Below are 17776 nucleotides of genomic sequence, written 5' to 3'. Positions count from 1 at the left end.
TTTTAACAGACCAATTTCCCTCTCGGGTCCATTTACTGGGAGACTTGAATAAGGTGAACAGGAGAACACAAGCAATTTGCCTACACGGGGAAAATTCATTATTCTAAAAAATATATTAACACATTAAAACTAACACAATGGTAAACATTGTGATGCTGCACTCTATGATTTTATAAAAATATGCTAATGAGTGTGAATATAATGTAACTGGACTATGCTTCATGCAAAAGGTCACTTGTAAGGTATCATTACAAAGCTTATAATCTACTGAGTGTGATCATCCTATTTGTATAAATGTATCACTCTTGTATCTGAAACTAGAAATATGAAATATAACTGAGGTCCTATTTTAGTTATGCAAAGTGTGGGCCATTAATGGTGATTTGAAATCTTAATGGCTCCCATTAACCAGGACAATTACCTGTAGATGGCTCTGTTTTACTTGTAAGTCTTCCTGTATACCTGTGGGCTGGAAAGTGGGTAATGAAGTCTTACAGTGACATGTGATCAGGTCACCTGAACTGGAATCCATCTTTAACCTGGTGCTTTTCCATTTAGAAGGAGGGGTGGGAACCCAGAGGGACAAAGGATTCCCGCCTTATGCAAAAGATATATAAGTGGGTGGAACAGAACAAAGGGGGCGGCCATCATGAGAAATCCCCTAGCTACCACCTGAGCTGGAACAAGGGCTGTACCAGGGGAAAGGATTGTGCCCAGACTAGGAAGGTGTCCAGTCTGTGAAAGAAACTTATTGAAACATCTCTGAGGGTGAGATTTTATCTGTATTCAGTGTTATTATTGTATTAGACTTAGACTTGAATGTTTTATTTTATTTTGTTTAGTAATTCACTTTGTTCTGTCTATTACTACTTGGAACTATTTAAATCCTACTTTCTGTATTTAATAAAAATCACTTTTTACTTATTAATTAACCAGAGTATGTATTAATACCTGGGGGGGGGGGGGGGGGGCAAACAGCTGTGTATCTCTCTCTATCAGTGTTATAGAGGGCAAACAATTTATGAGTTTACCCTGTATAAGCTTTATACAGGGTAAAACGGATTTATTTGGGATTTGGACCCCACTGGGAGTTGAGCATCTGAGTGTTAAAGACAGGAACACTTCCTTAAGCTGCTTTCAGTTTAAGCCTGCAGCTTTGGGGCACGTGGTTCAGACTCTGGGTCTGTGTTGGAGCAGACTGGCGTGTCTGGCTCAACAAGACAGGGTGCTGGAGTCCCAAGCTGGCAGGGAAAGCAGGGGCAGAAGTAGTCTTGGCACATCAGTTGGCAGTTCCCAAGGGGGTTTCTGTGATCCAACCCATCACAGAAAAATATATTAACCCATTAAAACTAACAATGATAAACATGACTTAGGTGCTTTTGAAAATCCCACCTGAAGTTACTTAGCAGCACAAGTTTCATTGAAAATCAATGAGTCTTACATCACTTTGGTTCTTTTGAAAATGTCAGCCTTCGCACCTCGTACACATACTAACAGTTGTATTTAAATATATATTAGCTGCTTGTGGCTACATAACAATCAATGAATATGATTTTAAACACCCCGTTCCCCCTCCCCCCCGCAGCTTCTTCACTCAGGCCTTCCCCTGCTCTCTCTTCCCTTCTCCTGAGCCTCTTCAGCCAGGCTTCCCCCCTGCTCCCTCCTCCTCCCAGTTGAGGGGTCTCTCCCTGGCCTTTGGCTGGGTCCCTCCCACAGGGGCTCCCTCCTTCCTTGGTGGGACCCCCCCACTCCACACAGAGTTGGCCTCCTAGGAGCAGAGAGACCCAGCCTAGAGCACCTCACACAGACCTCCACAGCCATAGAGCTACGGGTAGAGCGTCACTCCGTCTTCAGCCCTGTCTGTGCTGAGGGAGACTGGCTGAATCGTCCAGGTCATAGAGGTAAGGAGGGTGGGGGCTAGAGGAGCCTGTTTCATAGGGACAGACAGGGCACCTCATGGACACAGTGTGAGTCGGCAGCGTTGGCCCAGGAGAGAGAAATGGTGCAGGAGCATAGAAGAGCTTCCCCCGCGTCCAACCCAGAAGAGCGAGCGGATTCTCTCCCCAGCGAAAGAGGCCGGTGGGAAAGTGAAGATCGGGTCACCATTACTAGCATCAAAAAGTGCCACCCGCCCCTCTTCATAGTCCAGATAAACCCAGATCCTGCGGGGTTCCCGGCTCAGGGACAAGGGGGTGATGCGCTGCTCAGGGGACGTGAGAGCCCGGTACCGATCCTCACTGCACCGCACAGCCCAGATCCCCTGCTCAGGGATAAAGCTGATCCCTCCCTTCCTGTTCACAGACTCTCTGGCCACCCCCACAGCGCAGAGTCCCCAGTCCTCCATCTCCACCTCCACCTCCCAGTAATGTCGGCCCGAGGTGAATCCCTCACAGCCCAGCACACAGTGAACAGTGTCAAATCTCTCAGGGTTGTTGGGCAAAGCCTGATGTGTGGGTCCCCATCTCACACTTTTCTGATCTGCAGACACGAGGAGTTCAGGATGGGCCACATCTGGATCCAGAGTCACATTTGCTGCAGAGAGAGAATCAGAGCGTGAGGGGCAGAGCTCAGCCCTGGGGGAAGGTCTGATCCTGTCAGTGACAGAACCTGCCCCAGCTGGGGAGTGAATCAGGCAACCTCTTCCCTCCAGGATTTACCCAGCTCTTCATGGGGAGCAGCGCTGAGATCTCAGCCATGGGCAGGGGGGATTCACACCCTGACAGAGCCAGTTCAGTGACAGAGTGAAGGGATCAGCTCCGCTGAGCCAGGCCCCCAGACCCAGCGTCTGAGTCTCAGTGATTCCATCCTTGTGCTTGGGGTATAGACAAGGGTGGTTAGAGGGAAGTAGTTTTAAGCCACCTTTGTCCTTCCTTTAGTCTACCTGACCCCTAGTTACAGGGACCTCAGGGCTGCAAAGCAGAGAGCAGCCAGAGTGTAATGCATCCTGTCTATGCCCCCAGAAGAGCCGTCCCTTAGGTAGGGCGAATTGGGGCGACCGCTCTGGGCCCCATGCTTTGGGGGGATCCTGTGGGCTGTTGCGATTGGCTGGCGCGGTTGGTCCCGGAAGAAACAAATCCGTCACTTCCACCCCAGACCCCACTAGGGACGGCCCTGGCCCCCAGCATGGCCCCAAACCCACTCCTACAATAACGGCTGGGAGCAGAGTTGCTGTAGAGCCCCTGTGCCAGCTTCACACGGACGGGGGGTGGCTCCCTTGCACTGGAGCTATTTTCTGGGGACTGTTTCCAGGCACATTAAGGCCCCTTTGCTCTGACAGAGCAGCATAAAAGGGCCTGACAATCAGGCCCTGGAATCTTTCCCCACCTGCATCCACCTCTCCCCACAGATGTGATTAGAGATCCTGGCATCATAGGAGGTTCCCAGGAGATTACAGGGAATCCGAAGTCCCCCTGTCCAATGATGAAACTCTTCACACCCCCATCTCCTTGCCTCTCCCTCCTAAAGATCAGTTAGCTGACCAATGGAAAAACTGCTTTTATAGAGACATCTCTGGTGCTCCATGACTCTGTGTAGCTGTGGTGTGGTTGAGGACACCGCACACTTATTGAATAGGCTGCTTGTCTTGTGCTGGTCTATCGGGGACTTTCCAAACTCCACACTGCTGGCCCCAAGGCTATGCAATGGCTAATTCAGTATTGCCGACTTCAAGAGATCAAATCTCATGAGATTGGCCCAACAATCATGACATTTTAAAAAGGATTCTATTGTGGTTTTTAGGTCAGTCTCTTGATGTTTGAGCTCCCCTGGCCCCTACCAAGGGTGTGCGCATGTGACAATCAGTGCTGCCCACTCTCCCACATGTACTGGATAAGGGGATTTTGGCTCCTGCTGCAGGAGCTTTCACCTCCACATCCAGGGGTGAAAGTAACAGGGAAGACTTACTGGTATGGGGGCTGGGGCCGGCCCCAGAAGGGGCAAGGCCTCAGGCGGAAGGGGCGGGGCTGGGGTGAGAGTCCCCCAGCCAGCCTTTCCAGACCGCCTGGCCTGCGCCACCCTGGGCGCCAGCGGCGATTTAAAGGGTCCAGGGCTCTGACCACTGCTGAGTTAGTGGTAGCAGCAGCCGGAGCCCCGGGCCCTTTTTAATTGCCGTCCTCAGGGCAGCTGTTCCCTCCCCCCCCCGTTGGCGGCTAGGGAGGGGCAAAAGGGGCAACAACGTTAAAGCACTGACGTGGCAGCACTTTAATGTGGATTGCGTACGGGCCGGTACGCTGAACCAGCCCTTATTGGCTCACTTTCACCCCTAGCCACATCTGCCCATCTCCTGCCCAGCAATTAATCCTGTCCCCCAGTTCCCCCATGAGTTCTGTCCCCATCCAACCCCCCTCAATTCAGTCCCCCAGCCCCCATCATCACTGCCCAATCAGTTCGGCATCCCTATCCCACCACCCTCAGTTCACCCTGCCAGCAGTCACCTTATCTGCTCAGAACCCAACATCAATACGGCCCCCCAGCCCATCAGCCCCCCTCTCACTTCAGGCCCCCTGCAGCCCCCAGGCCATAATAAAGCCCACCCAGCCTCACCTTTGCTCCTCCTAGGGTTCTTCATCCTCCCTAGGCCTGGGGGCTACAGTGGGGTCCCCTCTCCCACTTCCCAGGGGAGCAGCTGCACTGGGGTGACTGACAGCGGGCACTCCAGCCACACCCAGGGCAGCTGACAGGATTTCTAAGTAAAATTAAGCCTCACTTATAGAACTCTCAAATGTCAGCATATTTTTTCAGCCACAGTTCTATCGTGAGATCACGAGTGAGGCTTAATTTTACTCAGAAATCGAATCTCTCATGATCAATTCATGAGAGTTGGCATGTCTGCTAATAGGTGGTGTCTACCTAACCCTTTTGGACATTTTTAACATTTTTTCTTTTGACTTATAAAGTGGAGAGATAAAACATAAATGTATATTTTTGTATTTTGAATTTTCCCATTCTTCATTGTACCACTTGTGCATTTGCTAATAATAATAATAATAATAATAATATTGCCAGGGGTTGTGATGTATGTGCATAAGGATTCTGAAAATGAGGTGTGATGGTCCTCTCTGATTTTCAAAAAGGCTCATTTGTAAACTCTTAGATCTCTACAGAGATACACTGCTCACCCCCTCTCCTCCACACCAGCACATCTGGTTAACCCAACCACTATTTAAAAATTCTAAAGTATAATAGAGAAAAGAATCTACTTTTCTGTTTTTAGGAAAGATCTGTGTAGCCACCAGTAATACAGTGTTCAGCTCCTGTCAAATGCAAAATTGAAACAAAACCTGAATTATGATGCTGCCAATATGCCACAGTCCAGGTCAATTGGGAGGGAACCCGGGCCCACCCTCTACTCCAGGTTCCAGCCCAGGGCCCTGTGGACTGCAGCTGTCCATAGTGCCTCCTGTAACAGCTGCATGACAGCTACAACTCCCTGGGCTACTTCCCCAGGCCTCCTCAAAACACCTTCCTTAGTCTCACCACAGGACCTTCCTCCTGATGTCTGATAATGCTTGTGCTCCTCAATCCGCCAGGAGCACACCCTCTCACTCTCAGCTCCTTGCACCTCTTACTCCCAGCTCTTCACACTCACACCACAAACTGAAGTGAGCTCCTTTTAAAACCCAGGTGCCCTGATTAGCCTGCCTTAATTGATTCTAGCAGCTTCTTCTTAATTGGCTCCAGGTGTCCTAATTAGCCTGCCTGCCTTAACTGGTTCTAGCAGGTTCCTGATTACTCTAGTGCAGCTCCTGCTCTGGTCACTCAGGGAACAGAAAACTACTCATCCAGTGACCAGTATATTTGCCCTCTACCAGACTCTTGTACCCCACTGGTCTGGGTCTGTCACACACCATAATTCATATGAAAGTTTTCACTCCCCCTTTCATCCCAGAAATTTACCTTTGTCCAACTGCTGTCTAGACGACAGCGAGTCTAGAGGAAGAAACGGGTGAAAAAGACAAAATGTCATGTTATCATGTTTATCATGTTTATGAATATTCACATTATTAACGTTCTAACACAAAAGCAAAATGAAAAGAAAACAAACTTAATGAAGTTATAGTTAAGGAGGTTAAGTGCAATTCAGACCAATACAAACCATTACACACATCACTAAAAAATAACCACAAACATTAAGGTTACATGACATACCCTGAGATGTTTTACCAGCAATTAAACACCTGTAGCTGGCCCATGAGAGCTGACTTGGGCTCGCAGGGCTGGGGCACTGGGGCTGTTTAATTGTAGTGTAGATGCTCGGGCTTGGGCAGAAGCCTGGGCTCTGGGACCCTGTGATGAGAGAGGGTTGCAGAGCTCAGGCTCCAGCCCGAACCTCGTGAGCCGGAGTCAGGGGACACAGGCCAGCCACAGGTGTCTAATTGCTGTGTAGACAAACCCTCTGACACCAACACATAATTCACAGACAGACCAATACACAGACACTTTTTCACTGATTAGCATTCAATCAACTTTAAATCTGCCCCTGTACCACTAGTACTCAGTAAAACTGGCTCATCCTTCCTGACAGCCCTGGTGGTCTCATTATCTCCAGCTCAGGAGGATAAAAGGTGGAGAATCTCTAAAGCAGGGGTGGGGAACCTTCGGCCTGTGGTCCAGATATGACATGTTGCTAAATTTTATTCAGCCCGCAGCACTCCTCCACCCCCTGCTGTGGGGTTGGAGCCGCGAGTGCTGACTCACCCCTCCGTGGGGGGGAAACCCTGAGTCTCTGCGCAGAGCCGCGGGAACTAGGAGTGCCGAGGGTACTGCAGCACCCCCCAGGTTTTGCGTGAGATCCCAGCTGTCAGCCCCACGCCCATGGTCCCAGTTGGCTGCCGGAGCCCCGCACGGGCTCTGCCCCCGGCGCCACAGGCATGGTCTGGTCTGCTGGCCCCACCCCCAGGGCTCTGCTCCCGCCCCCAGCTGTGGTCCCAGCCTCAGCCCCCTTACTCCTCTCTGTTTCCCGCTCCCTCTCCCGTGGCTCAGTCTTGGCACCAGTTCTGGGGAGAGGGGGCACAGACAGGGGTAAGGGGGGTGCCAGGTAAAAAGTTTGGGACCCTTTGCTTTCAGCACCCCCACTGTAAAAATTGTTCCAGTACCACTTCCTCCGTACCCCCAGTGGAGCTGGAGCTGCAAGCCCCAGATTGGCCTACTGCGGGGGGAAGCCCTGAGCCTCCATGCTGCCTCTCTGTCCCCATGAGGGTGAGTGGCCCGGGATTGATTTTTTTCTGTGGGTCAATGGCCTGTGATAGAAAAAAGGTTCCTCACCCTGCTCTAAAGCAAGAGAGGGACTATGACACAGGAGGACTTGCAGACAAAAAATCCAAACAAACATACTTCAAAAACAGTTAATTCAGCAGAAAGTTCAAGCTAAGTTTAACGTTCAAAGTTGCTAGGAAAGGAAAACCCCCAGGGATTCCAAATTTAGGACCCTAACCCAGTGTGTATGTGCTGTATTGAGAGCTGAGTAGGGAATTCATAGGTTCCAAATGATTAGTTGACTATCTCCATCCACAATCCTTGTCCCCAAGCAATTTCCCCAGCTCTGTCAATTATCAGTGTATTATATGTGAGAAAATCCCCCAGATAACTGTTTATTACCTGTGAATTTCTTCATTATGGTCTCCAGAGATGCATTTCTTTGAGAAGATTCCCAGATTCTCCATTTCAGTTCAGAAGAAAAGGCCACTGGGTTCTGAAACTTCTTCCTCTCACATCTGACGAACAACCCAGTGTTACTCATAGTGGAGTTTGTTCATATTTGTTTTTTTACTAAAATGTATTTTATTCTAGTGAATGGTTGTAGCTCAGCAGACCCTGGAGGATTAAATTCTCTGTTGCCCCAGGAATAGGTCCAATCCCAGCTTTGACACTACAAGCTTCCCCTTCATTTTGCTGAGACCGATATTGGAAAACTGCCTCCAGTTCTGGTGTCCCCGTTTTAAAATGGACATTGAAAAAGTGGAGACGGTGCAGAGAAGACCCACAAAAATGATTTGAGGGCTGGTAAAAATGCCTTGCACTTGAGTATGGGATATAAATACCTTCATGTGGAGAATACAGTTGGTTCTAAAGGGCTCCTCAATTTAGCAAACAAAGGCATAACAAGGACCAATTGCTGGAAGCTGAAGCTAGAGAAATTCAAATGGGAAATCAGACAGACATTTTGAAGAGTGTGGGTGGATTAACCATTGGAAGAAACTGCCTCTTGACAAGGGCGCCACAACAGGGGGGCCATGGCCCCATCACTTTTAAAAGTGGGAGAGCTCTGCTCTCTCCCATTTTACCTGCCTTAAAGGCAAGTGATGGGGGAGGAGGTGGAGAGGAGCAAGCAGGGGGAGGGATGTCAGGGGAAGAGGCAGAGCAGGGGTGGGTCCATGGTTTGGGCACCGGTGGCCCCACCACTTCTAGGGAGCTTCAGGCATTACTGTCTGTTGATGTCTTCAAATCTAGACTGAATGGCTTTCTGGAAGGTGCTTTAGTCAACACACGTTAGGATTTAGTCAAATACAAGTTATTGCGATGGATATAGGAATAACTGGGTGAGATTTAAGGTGCTGTGGTACATAGGCACCAACTTCGTGGGTGTTCCGGGGCTGAAGCACCCATGGAAAAAAATAATGGGTGCTCAGCACCCACCGGAAGCCCCACAGATCAACTCTTTCCCCTCCCCCCAGTGCCTCCCACCTGTTAGCGGGCCCTGCCGATCAACTCCTCCCCCTGCCTCCCAGCACCTCCCGCCCACTGGGGATCAGCTGTTCATCAGCGGGCAGGAGATGCTGGAGGTGAGGGGGTGGAGGAAGGGCAGAAAGAGGCGGGTCAGGGACTTGGGCGAAGGGGTGGAGTGGGGGCAGGGCCCAGGGCCAAGTGGGGGTCAAACACCCCTGGGGGAATGAGAAAGTCGGTGCTTGTGCTGTGATATACAGGAGGTCAAATGTGACGATTTTATGATCCTTTCTGGCCTTCAACTTTATGCATCTATGAAACTCAGTAATACCATGTGGCAATGAGTTCCACGGGTTAACAATGAATCGTGTAAAAAAAAAATCCTTTTTTCAGCTTTACATTAGTTGCTTTTCAATTGCACTGAACGTCCCCTTGTTCTTGGATTGTGAGTGTGGATAAGCAGGATCACCTGATCCTGTACACCATTTAAGAGAGATAATTAGCGACAATCCTTGTGGTGATGTAGACACACATTGTACCAGGACCTGGAGTGAGACCCACTAACCCATTTCAAAGATAATTTATGTTCTTATTTAGTTCTTTGGATACATACAATGGTCAGTCCACTAGCACAGGGGTTCTCAGCTTACAAAGGCTAGTGTGTGTCCACTCCACACTGAGGGAGCAGCAAACTACTTAATGAACCTGCACTGCCCAAGGGAGCCTTGAGCAGTGTAAGGTGGTACAGTTCTGCAGTGTAGGGCTGGAGCTGGGGGGAACTGGCTGGTGCCTTTCTATTGCTGGTTCATCAATGTCTGGGAGATGATTCATGTAACACAGTTGGGCGGGTCCCTGCCCGTAGGTGTCTGTGTCAGCGCAAGGCCAGGCAGGCTCGTAGCTTGACATCAGCATCACGGTGTGAGGCAGCCCAGGTTGGGGATTTGGAGGGCTCAGCAGTCCCACAGTCCAGGTTGCACCCTGGGAACCCGTCACACTGATGTAAATCTCGTTTGTTGCAAATTAAACCAATTACTTCTTGTTCTGCCCTCAGTGGACTTGAAGAATAACTGATCACTGGTCTCTTTAGAACAGCCTCATACATATTTGAAGACAATTATCAGGCCCACCCTCAGTCTTCTCTTGACTAAACATACCCATTTGTTTCAACCTTTCCCTATAGCTCATGCATTCTAAACCTCTTATCATTTTTGTTGCTCTCCTCTGAACTCTCTCCAATTTGTCCACATCTTTGTTAAAGTGTGATGTCCAAAACTGGACACAGTATTCCAGTTGAGGCCTCACAGTGGCAAGAAGGATGGAACAACGTCCTCCTGTGTCTTACATATGACACTCCTGTTAATACATCTGTGGTGGGGTGTTCACCCTACATCAGCCCCCAGAAAGAGTGAAGGAAGCTGAGAAAGAGGAGATTAGGGAGATGGGCCACACATGAGTGGTTTAGGCCAGAGAAGCAATCTCTGATTGGACGATGAAGCTCAGCTGAGCAGGTGGGGGCTGGGCTAGTATAAAGCCAGGAAGCTGGCAACAGAAATTGGCTGCAGTGAGGAAGTCTGTGGCCACTCTCTGTGCATTCGAAAGGGAAAGAGGGAAACAGGGAAAGAACAGCATGCTAGGAGCCAGGCCCTGAAGGAAGGGAGTACTTAGAATCATAGGGTTAGAAGGGACTGCCAGGGTCACCTCGTCTAACCCCTATAAGAGAGAAGGGTGGAGAAGAAAGTCTATGGGAGATGAGTAGGAATCAGCCCAGGGAGAAAGCAGACTTTGCTTGTATGTGGTAGGGTCCCTGGGCTGGACCCTGGAGCAGTGGGTGGGCTCGAGCTCCCCTACCAGCCACTGATGGAGTGGCATTGCCTGGGCAGTGGGACCAGTGAGACTCTATACCCCAGAAGGGGAAACCATTTAGTGACCTGGCTGGAGGGCTGAGTCACGAAGAGGAAGCTGAAGCTCTTGGAGTAATAGACGAGGCTGCAGAGTGAGAGAGAGCACAACGGGGGGAGAGACGGCAAGGGGAGATGTTGGCTGTGGAAGAGAGCTAATCCCCAGAACAGCCGGGAGGAGGCAGCACCTGTGGTGAATACAGCAACCTGTGATAACATCCCAGAATGACATTTGCCTTTTTCACAACAGCATCACACTGCTGACTCATTCAATTTGTGATCCATTTTAACCCCCAGATGTTTTTCCACAGTAATACGCCTAGCCAGTTATTCCCCATTTTGTCGTTGTACATTTGCTTTTTCCTTCCAAAGTGCAGTACTTTGTCTCTATTGAATGTCCCCTTAAATTGATTTTAATCCTTCCTCCCTCCGCCCTTTGTCTCTTGTGTCTATTTAGACTGTAAACTCATTGGGGCAGGGACTGTCTCTTACTACATGTCTGTGCAGCACCCAGCATGATAGGACCTGATTTTGCCTTGAGCCTCTAGGCACTGCCATAGTACTACTGATAATAGCACATTATAAACTCCTTAGAACAGGCAACGTTTCTTCAATCATATCTGTTGCCACACTAAGCACATGGATAGAGCTCACTGCATAATAGGAAACACTTAATAAACAGCTCATTGAATAGTCATCAGATGGCACTGACTTTCCATCCCTACCAATGTAGGTGGAGTTTGGAGTCTATGACCTAGAAATGAAAAACGCATTCTCCATCCCCAATCTCCTGAGGTCTCCATTCCACCAGCTACACTATAAATAACACTCCTGTCTGTAGGTAAATAACTCTTTTCTCTGGCTGATCTATTCTGCAGTCTACTCAAAATGACAACAGCTCCAAGATTAAATTTAACGGGGGGAAATTGGGGACCAACCCCATGCTCTGCACTTCTGGACCATGGGGAGCAATGTCTCATGTCCAAAATCCCTTCCCTGCACTGTGAAGTGAAAGGGAGAGTGAGAAGGAGCCACGTACCTGCTCAAGGTGCCTTTGATGTCCTAGAGGAGAAAGATAAAAGGAAATTCAGTCCCATTGCTCACACTAAGGATCCCTCCTGCTCTGGAGCAGACTCACTTTGTCTTCACAGTTTGAGGTTCAAAGTGAAATTATTTGTTATTTATTAACACAAACAAAAACTTTGAATGTGTTGGCTTTGCTTCTTTGGAAAAGTGCTTTAAGTTCAGGATTTGGGCCCAGGAAGGGAGGCACACTAGCTCTTTGTGTAACATTTGAGTAACCACACGGCACATAGAATCAGAGAGCTCAGTCTTGTGATATGTTGAACAAAGATCTCCCTAACACTCACAGGTTTGGGGAAGATCCCCTCCTGCAGACTCCAGTGGGTCCAGAGGGAGGGATGCCTTCATGCTGTGCTGCCCTCATGCTGTAAACTCTCTCCCCACTCGCCCACAAACATTCTGAAGGCCCGTCCTGTGGGCTTCTTGACACCCACAGGAATTTGGGGCTGGGCGAGAACAATGGGTGTGGGGTATAGAGTAACTATCCTACACCCCAGGTTCAATGCAGGAGACCCGAGGAGTGAAGAATGGTGCCCACAGCAGGTACTGGTCGCAACAGAGAATTTGACCCTAGATAGCAGCTAGAGAAGTCCAGGATGTTACGTTTTATTTCTCACCTTTCTTCTTGTTTGCTACTTAGAGGCACTTTTTGAAATTTAAAATCATTAGAAGGCTTTTGGAATTCTAATGACTACTTATACTTTCAGGCTACCATAAGTAATGAACTTCCCTAACCAACTTCAGTTCTGGCAGACAAAATCACCGCAGCCTGAGACCTCATGAGGCCAATATTTTCCCTATTTGGGGGTATGTAGGAAGAGTGGCCAAATCAGGCATAAAATGGAAACTCAGCTTCAATCTTAGCTATTTCCATAATTAAAGACTGGTTCCATCTTTCATCTTTTGGAGTTAGCATCTGGCACACAGAAAATGCCAGACTGGATCAGACCTGAGGTCCATCTGGTCAGTATTCTGTCTCCAAAGGTGGACAGTGCCAGATGCTTCAAAGGAAGGTGTAATATAATCTGCCCCCCACATTCTCATCCTGCTCTCTAATAGTTAGCGACTGGCTGAAGCAATGAAGCATGAGGTTTAATATCACTCTGCATGTTCTTGTTATCCATATAAATATCCGATCACTTTTTGAGTTTTGCTAAATGCTTGGTCTCAACGACATCTGATGGCAATGAGTTCCAAAGCCTAATTATGAGATGTGCGAAAATGTGTTCACTGGATCAGTTTTGAATTTGTCACCTTCTAATTTTATTGAATTTCCCTTTGTTCTTGCATTAGGAGAGTGGGAGAACAGAGTTTGGAATTTGCCATTATTGGAGTAATCTTCTCCCACTAGAATTCAAATGAAGATTTTTTTTTTCATTTAGGACTTGATCCAATGCCCATTGTACTCAAGAAGTATATTTCCATTGACTTTACTGGGCATTTTATCAAGCTCTTAAGGAAAAATAATGTGTATTTATTATTATTCTGACCTTTCACTCCTAAACTCCACAAGTGAAGGGTTAGAAGACTTTCTTGCCCTGTGAAAGGTTCTGGGGTGTTTCTAACACTGTCTCACCTGCAGGAATTCACTTGCTGGCAGCTGGCACTTCTGTTCCATCTCACTGATCAGGGAACTGAAAGAAGCTATTTCCTCAGATAATTTGGCAACATACTCAGCCCTCCTCTTTTCAATTTCCTGATTCAGCTTTTCCAGCTGGTCCAGCAGGAGTTGTTCTTGTTCCACCAGAAACTGGCGCAGTTGCTGAAATTCAGACACAATTATCTGCTTCTCAGTTTGTAGCTGTTTCTGAAATGAAGAGATACAAACAGGGATAGCACAAGTCAAGGACAGGAACACAGAGTGAGTTATGGGACATTTTATAAAGCCTTATGTATACACATGGGAGTATGTCATTGCAACCCCATAGAATTTAACTCCTGATATTTTATGGAGAACATACTCTATGCTCAGTAGACAGATGATTTTTCAATAGATTTTCAAGAGTCCTAACTGGTGTTTAGAATATGAATGTATCTTGCATTATTATAATATTCTGTGATCAGTGGCTTCTAGAAAACCAGATCCTTCTAGTAACAGGAAGGACAGCAGGTTTGGGATCTAGAACTAAACAGACAAGGCTTACTTCTGGGGAGCAAAAGGTAGAACTCAAACTAAGAAGCACTAGACTTGAATTGGGGAACAGAGGCTCTCCACAAAATACGCACAGATGTATAGGGCAATGTTTTCTAAAACAGTCTTTAAAATTAGAGCACCAACAATTGCTCTGATGAGTGTTGAATGCACAATTTAAGATACATAAATGTTGTCTCCAATTTTAATCCACACAGGAATTCTGAGTACAAATTGGGTGGCTGGAAAGAAACTTATTTGCATGTGCAAATCTGAGTTTGCAGGGCACTTAGAAACGTGTACATGTGAACTGGACAGAAGCCCACCAATTCATGCTCTTTCTGGAGCACTCTCTAGCTTTTGATACCCTAGGAGCAAGAAACTAAGATCATATTTAGAACCCAATTCATCTTCATGGCGATGTCGAGCAGCAATATCACTAAGGGCCTGTTCCAAAGTTCAGCAAAATCAATAGAAATCTTTCCAGTGACTTCATTAGGATTTGATTAGGCTTTAAGTGACCAGCCTTCTCTGGGGCAGAAGATTTCTAGAGCCCTCACTGTCCTTTTGTGGTTAGGTCTGTTCAAATATGGGGGAGGAATTTACAATAAATTTTGAAATTTCAAAGTTGCTTCCATTTTTCAGTGTTCAAAATGGGACAATTTTTAATTTGTTTGAAAAATATCTTGAAATAACTTTTAGAAATTTTTAACACTTTTGTTTCCCCTTTTTTCTAAAATGTTCATTTCCACACACCCCGCGTTTTCCTTTTATTCGCTTCTCTCCGTAACTCTTCAAAACTTCTCCCATTTTAGAAAAAGCGGCAAAAAGAAAGGGAAAACGAAGAGAAAAAAACCTTAGAAATTATTCATTTTATTGTACTCAGTGGCAAAATGGAGTAAACGGGAAAACAAAGGGATAAAAAACAAACATTAGAAATTTTGAAAAATTTTCAGGTTTTTAAAACCAAAGCGAAAAATTTCTGTTAGAAATGAAAATAAACATTTTTGTTCTGAAATTTCCTGTCAAAAAAATGCAATTTTTTTTGCAAATGACATTTTCCCAGGGGGAATTTTTTTTTTCTACTAAACCCCATTTTTCTGCAGGACATTTTTATGGTTGAAAAATTTCAATCAGCTCTAGCTGGAAGACTAAAGGAGAAACTACTGTTAACTAAACAAATTAATCACATTATCAATGGAAATATTTGGATTATTAAAACTTTCTTTAATGCTCCATTTTCCTGCTTACCCTCAATTAAACCAGAAGAGTTTTTCCTTACAATGAGGATAAATAAGTTTGTCTTTCATGGCAGGGAACAATTCTTCTTATGCTACTCAAACAAAGCAGAACAGAGATAATGTCTTTGTGCATATTTGCTTCTGAATAATAAAGGCACCTACCAGCAGTTCCTGGCTTGTATTTTCCCCACTCGATTTATACGACAGAATCTCGTCTCTCTCTTTCTTCAAACTCTCCAAACGGCTCCGAATTTGGTTCTAATAAAAGAAAAACTGGTTTAGTTTTGGTGTTTTGGAAGGATTTTCCGTTTATTTAATTTATATTTTCAAGAATATTAAATACATAATAACATAGGTGAGTGCTCTAACCACCTGGTTATACAGTCATTCTCATGCTTGTGATCTCTCTCTCTCTCTCTCTTTGGCCCAAATGACTCTAAGTATTTATCTCCAGTGGAACAGCTTCAACAGGAAAGATGGAGGGAGCCCTACATCAGAATATCCCATAGAGAGGTGGCAGATCCCTGTTCAAATCCCTTCTCCTCATCAGGTGTAGGAAGGACTTGAACTGGTGGTTTCCCATATCCCTGGTGAGTACCCTAACCCCTAAAAGTTGTGAGAGGGGTCCACCTCTGCATGACCTCACCTGAGGGGCCTGATCCGGTGGGCATGCTCCGTAAGTGTTGGAACTAGTGGTGCTACCGCACCCCCTGGTTTGAAGAGGTTTTCATCATATCCAGGGGTTACAGTTTGGTTCAATGGCTCTCAGCCCCCCCCCCCCCCCCACTATACAAATTGTTCCAGCACCCCGGTGTGCTCAGAGGCTGCCTACCAGATTGGGCCCCACACAGGAGTTAGATGACCTCACACTGATCTTCCTCAGAATCGTGAATCACTATGGGGCTTAGGAGGATAATTCACACCTGGATGCCTAGAGCAGGGCAGCAGTGTGTATGCTCACTATGAATTTTCTGAGCAGTCTGCAAATCACACTGTCATGCAGGCACATTTTGGTATATCACTGGCCTTGGCATTTCTGGGTAGGCCAGAGAAATAATCCTCCCCCTTACCCTAAGTATAACCAATTCCTGACCACCCCCCTATGCACTGGGATTGCCTGAGAGTTTGGGAGAGTCAATGAGATGATTGACTGGGACACATTCCAAACACAACTAACACAATGATACTGCTTGGTCCTTGCGACCACAGTGATCAATTTACATCAGTTACATTTTCAAGACTCCCTGCTATAAAAGGTGTTTAATGTGGCTTGGGTTTTTATTATAGAGAGGGAAGAGAGGGAGAAAGCAGATATTGCTTGGGGCTGAGGGGGGAAAACAGGGTTAGGAGTGGACATCATCTTCTCTCTTCCCCAGCTGCCAAAGCCTAGGTGTACTCCTCCTTGATCCTTCAGTACCACATCCAACCCCTCTCCCTCTCCCTCCCCCCATAATAGGATCCTAGATCTTCATTTTGAAAATATGATTACCCAGCCTCTGTGAATTTCAGGAAATCTATTAAAGTGGTCAGCTCCCCACTCTTGTCCATTCTGTATGAAAAACAAACCCTGCTTTCCCCCTCCTCCCTTGCAACTGTTAAGAGGAAGCTGTGTGAACTGGAACTTGTTGTTTCCTGCCCCCTGCGTGGATTTTTCCGTACAAGGGGCATAATCTTGCCCTTAGTGCACACAAATCATACTATGCTTTAAGTATCCTGGTACTATTAAAGCCATACATCCCTGCTAGTGTGGATGTAGTTATACCTGTATAAAAGTGTGTATAGTTTATTTCTGTATGGAAAGGGAAACAAGCATTCCTGGCATAAGGCACCTTTATACAACTTGTATTCACACACTAGGGGTTTTGCTGGTATAACTATTTTGTTTAAAAAAAAATCACACCCCTAACTGACAATGTTAGCTCAGAATAAGCACCATAGATAGAGCAGGCCATAAAAACGTGTCTCCTCAACATTCTTCCTGTATAAAATCCCTTCTGTTTTTTTTTCTCCCTTGTCATTTTAGGAAGCTAGTTTTATTACATTGCTGGTTTTATATTTCTCAGGTGGCTCTAGTCTGAATTGTTCAAGCATGCCTTGGCTGGGTTGCATTCCAAATGCAAAAATGACTAATTATTACCTGGTAATCCAGGGCAGCCTCCTCGATAGGAACCACAGAGTGTTCTTTGTGACTGCGGGACTCTCTGCAGACCAGACAGATGGGGGTTTGATCCACTTCACAGAAGAGTTTCAAAAGCTCCACATGTTTTTCACACGTTTTCTTCCCCCTTGGCTCTGGGATTTTTTTCGCTATGTCGACTACATTCCTCAGCTGCCAGTTAGGATGGAATTCTCCTTTCCGGAACCGTTCTCTGCACTGAGGGCAGGAATAGGGAGGGGAGATTCTGGAGTCCTTACAGTACTGAGTGATGCAGGATCGGCAGAAATTGTGCCCACACTTGAGAATCACCGGATCATTAAAATAATCCAGACAAATGGAACAGATAACAGCCTCTTGGAGATCTTTTACCTGCTTTGTTGTCGCCATGGCGCATAGGAGAAAGAGGAGAATAACTTTCACTTTGCTCAGAAAACGTTTCTGTGCCTGATTGTAACTGGCCACCGCCCTTCCTGGAGCCCAGGGCAGCTGCCTGCCTTCTGCTTAATTGCTGATCTCTAATTCCATTATATTGCTATAAAATCCCCTCGTATTTGGCCTCTTTCTGCTCTAATTATTGAATGGTGATTAACAAAAATCCATCATT

General features: G+C 46.6%; 1 protein-coding gene across 1 annotated transcript; it reads right to left on the bottom strand.

Annotated features, from left to right (window-relative positions):
* Positions 1-1678: 1678 nt before the first annotated feature.
* On the bottom strand, positions 1679-17776 carry LOC117870441 (tripartite motif-containing protein 10-like). Its single transcript, XM_034757592.1, has 7 exons — positions 17152-17776; positions 15177-15272; positions 13219-13449; positions 11599-11621; positions 7597-7712; positions 5896-5928; positions 1679-2532 (listed from the first exon to the last, which is right to left on the bottom strand). Exons 1-7 carry the CDS (start codon positions 17557-17559, stop codon positions 1955-1957), a joined length of 1485 nt encoding a protein of 494 aa, XP_034613483.1. The 5' UTR covers positions 17560-17776; the 3' UTR covers positions 1679-1954.

The sequence above is a fragment of the Trachemys scripta genome, unplaced genomic scaffold, assembly GCF_013100865.1.
Source record: "Trachemys scripta elegans isolate TJP31775 unplaced genomic scaffold, CAS_Tse_1.0 scaffold_28, whole genome shotgun sequence".
In the NCBI taxonomy this organism is placed as follows: domain Eukaryota; kingdom Metazoa; phylum Chordata; order Testudines; family Emydidae; genus Trachemys; species Trachemys scripta.
The sequence above is the reverse complement of the archived record's forward strand: the minus strand, read 5'-3'. Positions and strand labels throughout refer to the sequence as shown.

Coding starts and splice junctions, on each gene's coding strand:
- LOC117870441 (XM_034757592.1), bottom strand. CDS start 17,559: ATGGCGACAACAAAGCAGGTAAAAGATCTCCAAGAGGCTGTTATCTGT. Junction 13,450..15,176: donor ATACAAGCCAGGAACTGCTG/GTAGGTGCCTTT, acceptor TCTTCATTTCAG/AAACAGCTACAAACTGAGAA. Junction 11,622..13,218: donor CAGCAAGTGAATTCCTGCAG/GTGAGACAGTGT, acceptor TTTCTCCTCTAG/GACATCAAAGGCACCTTGAG.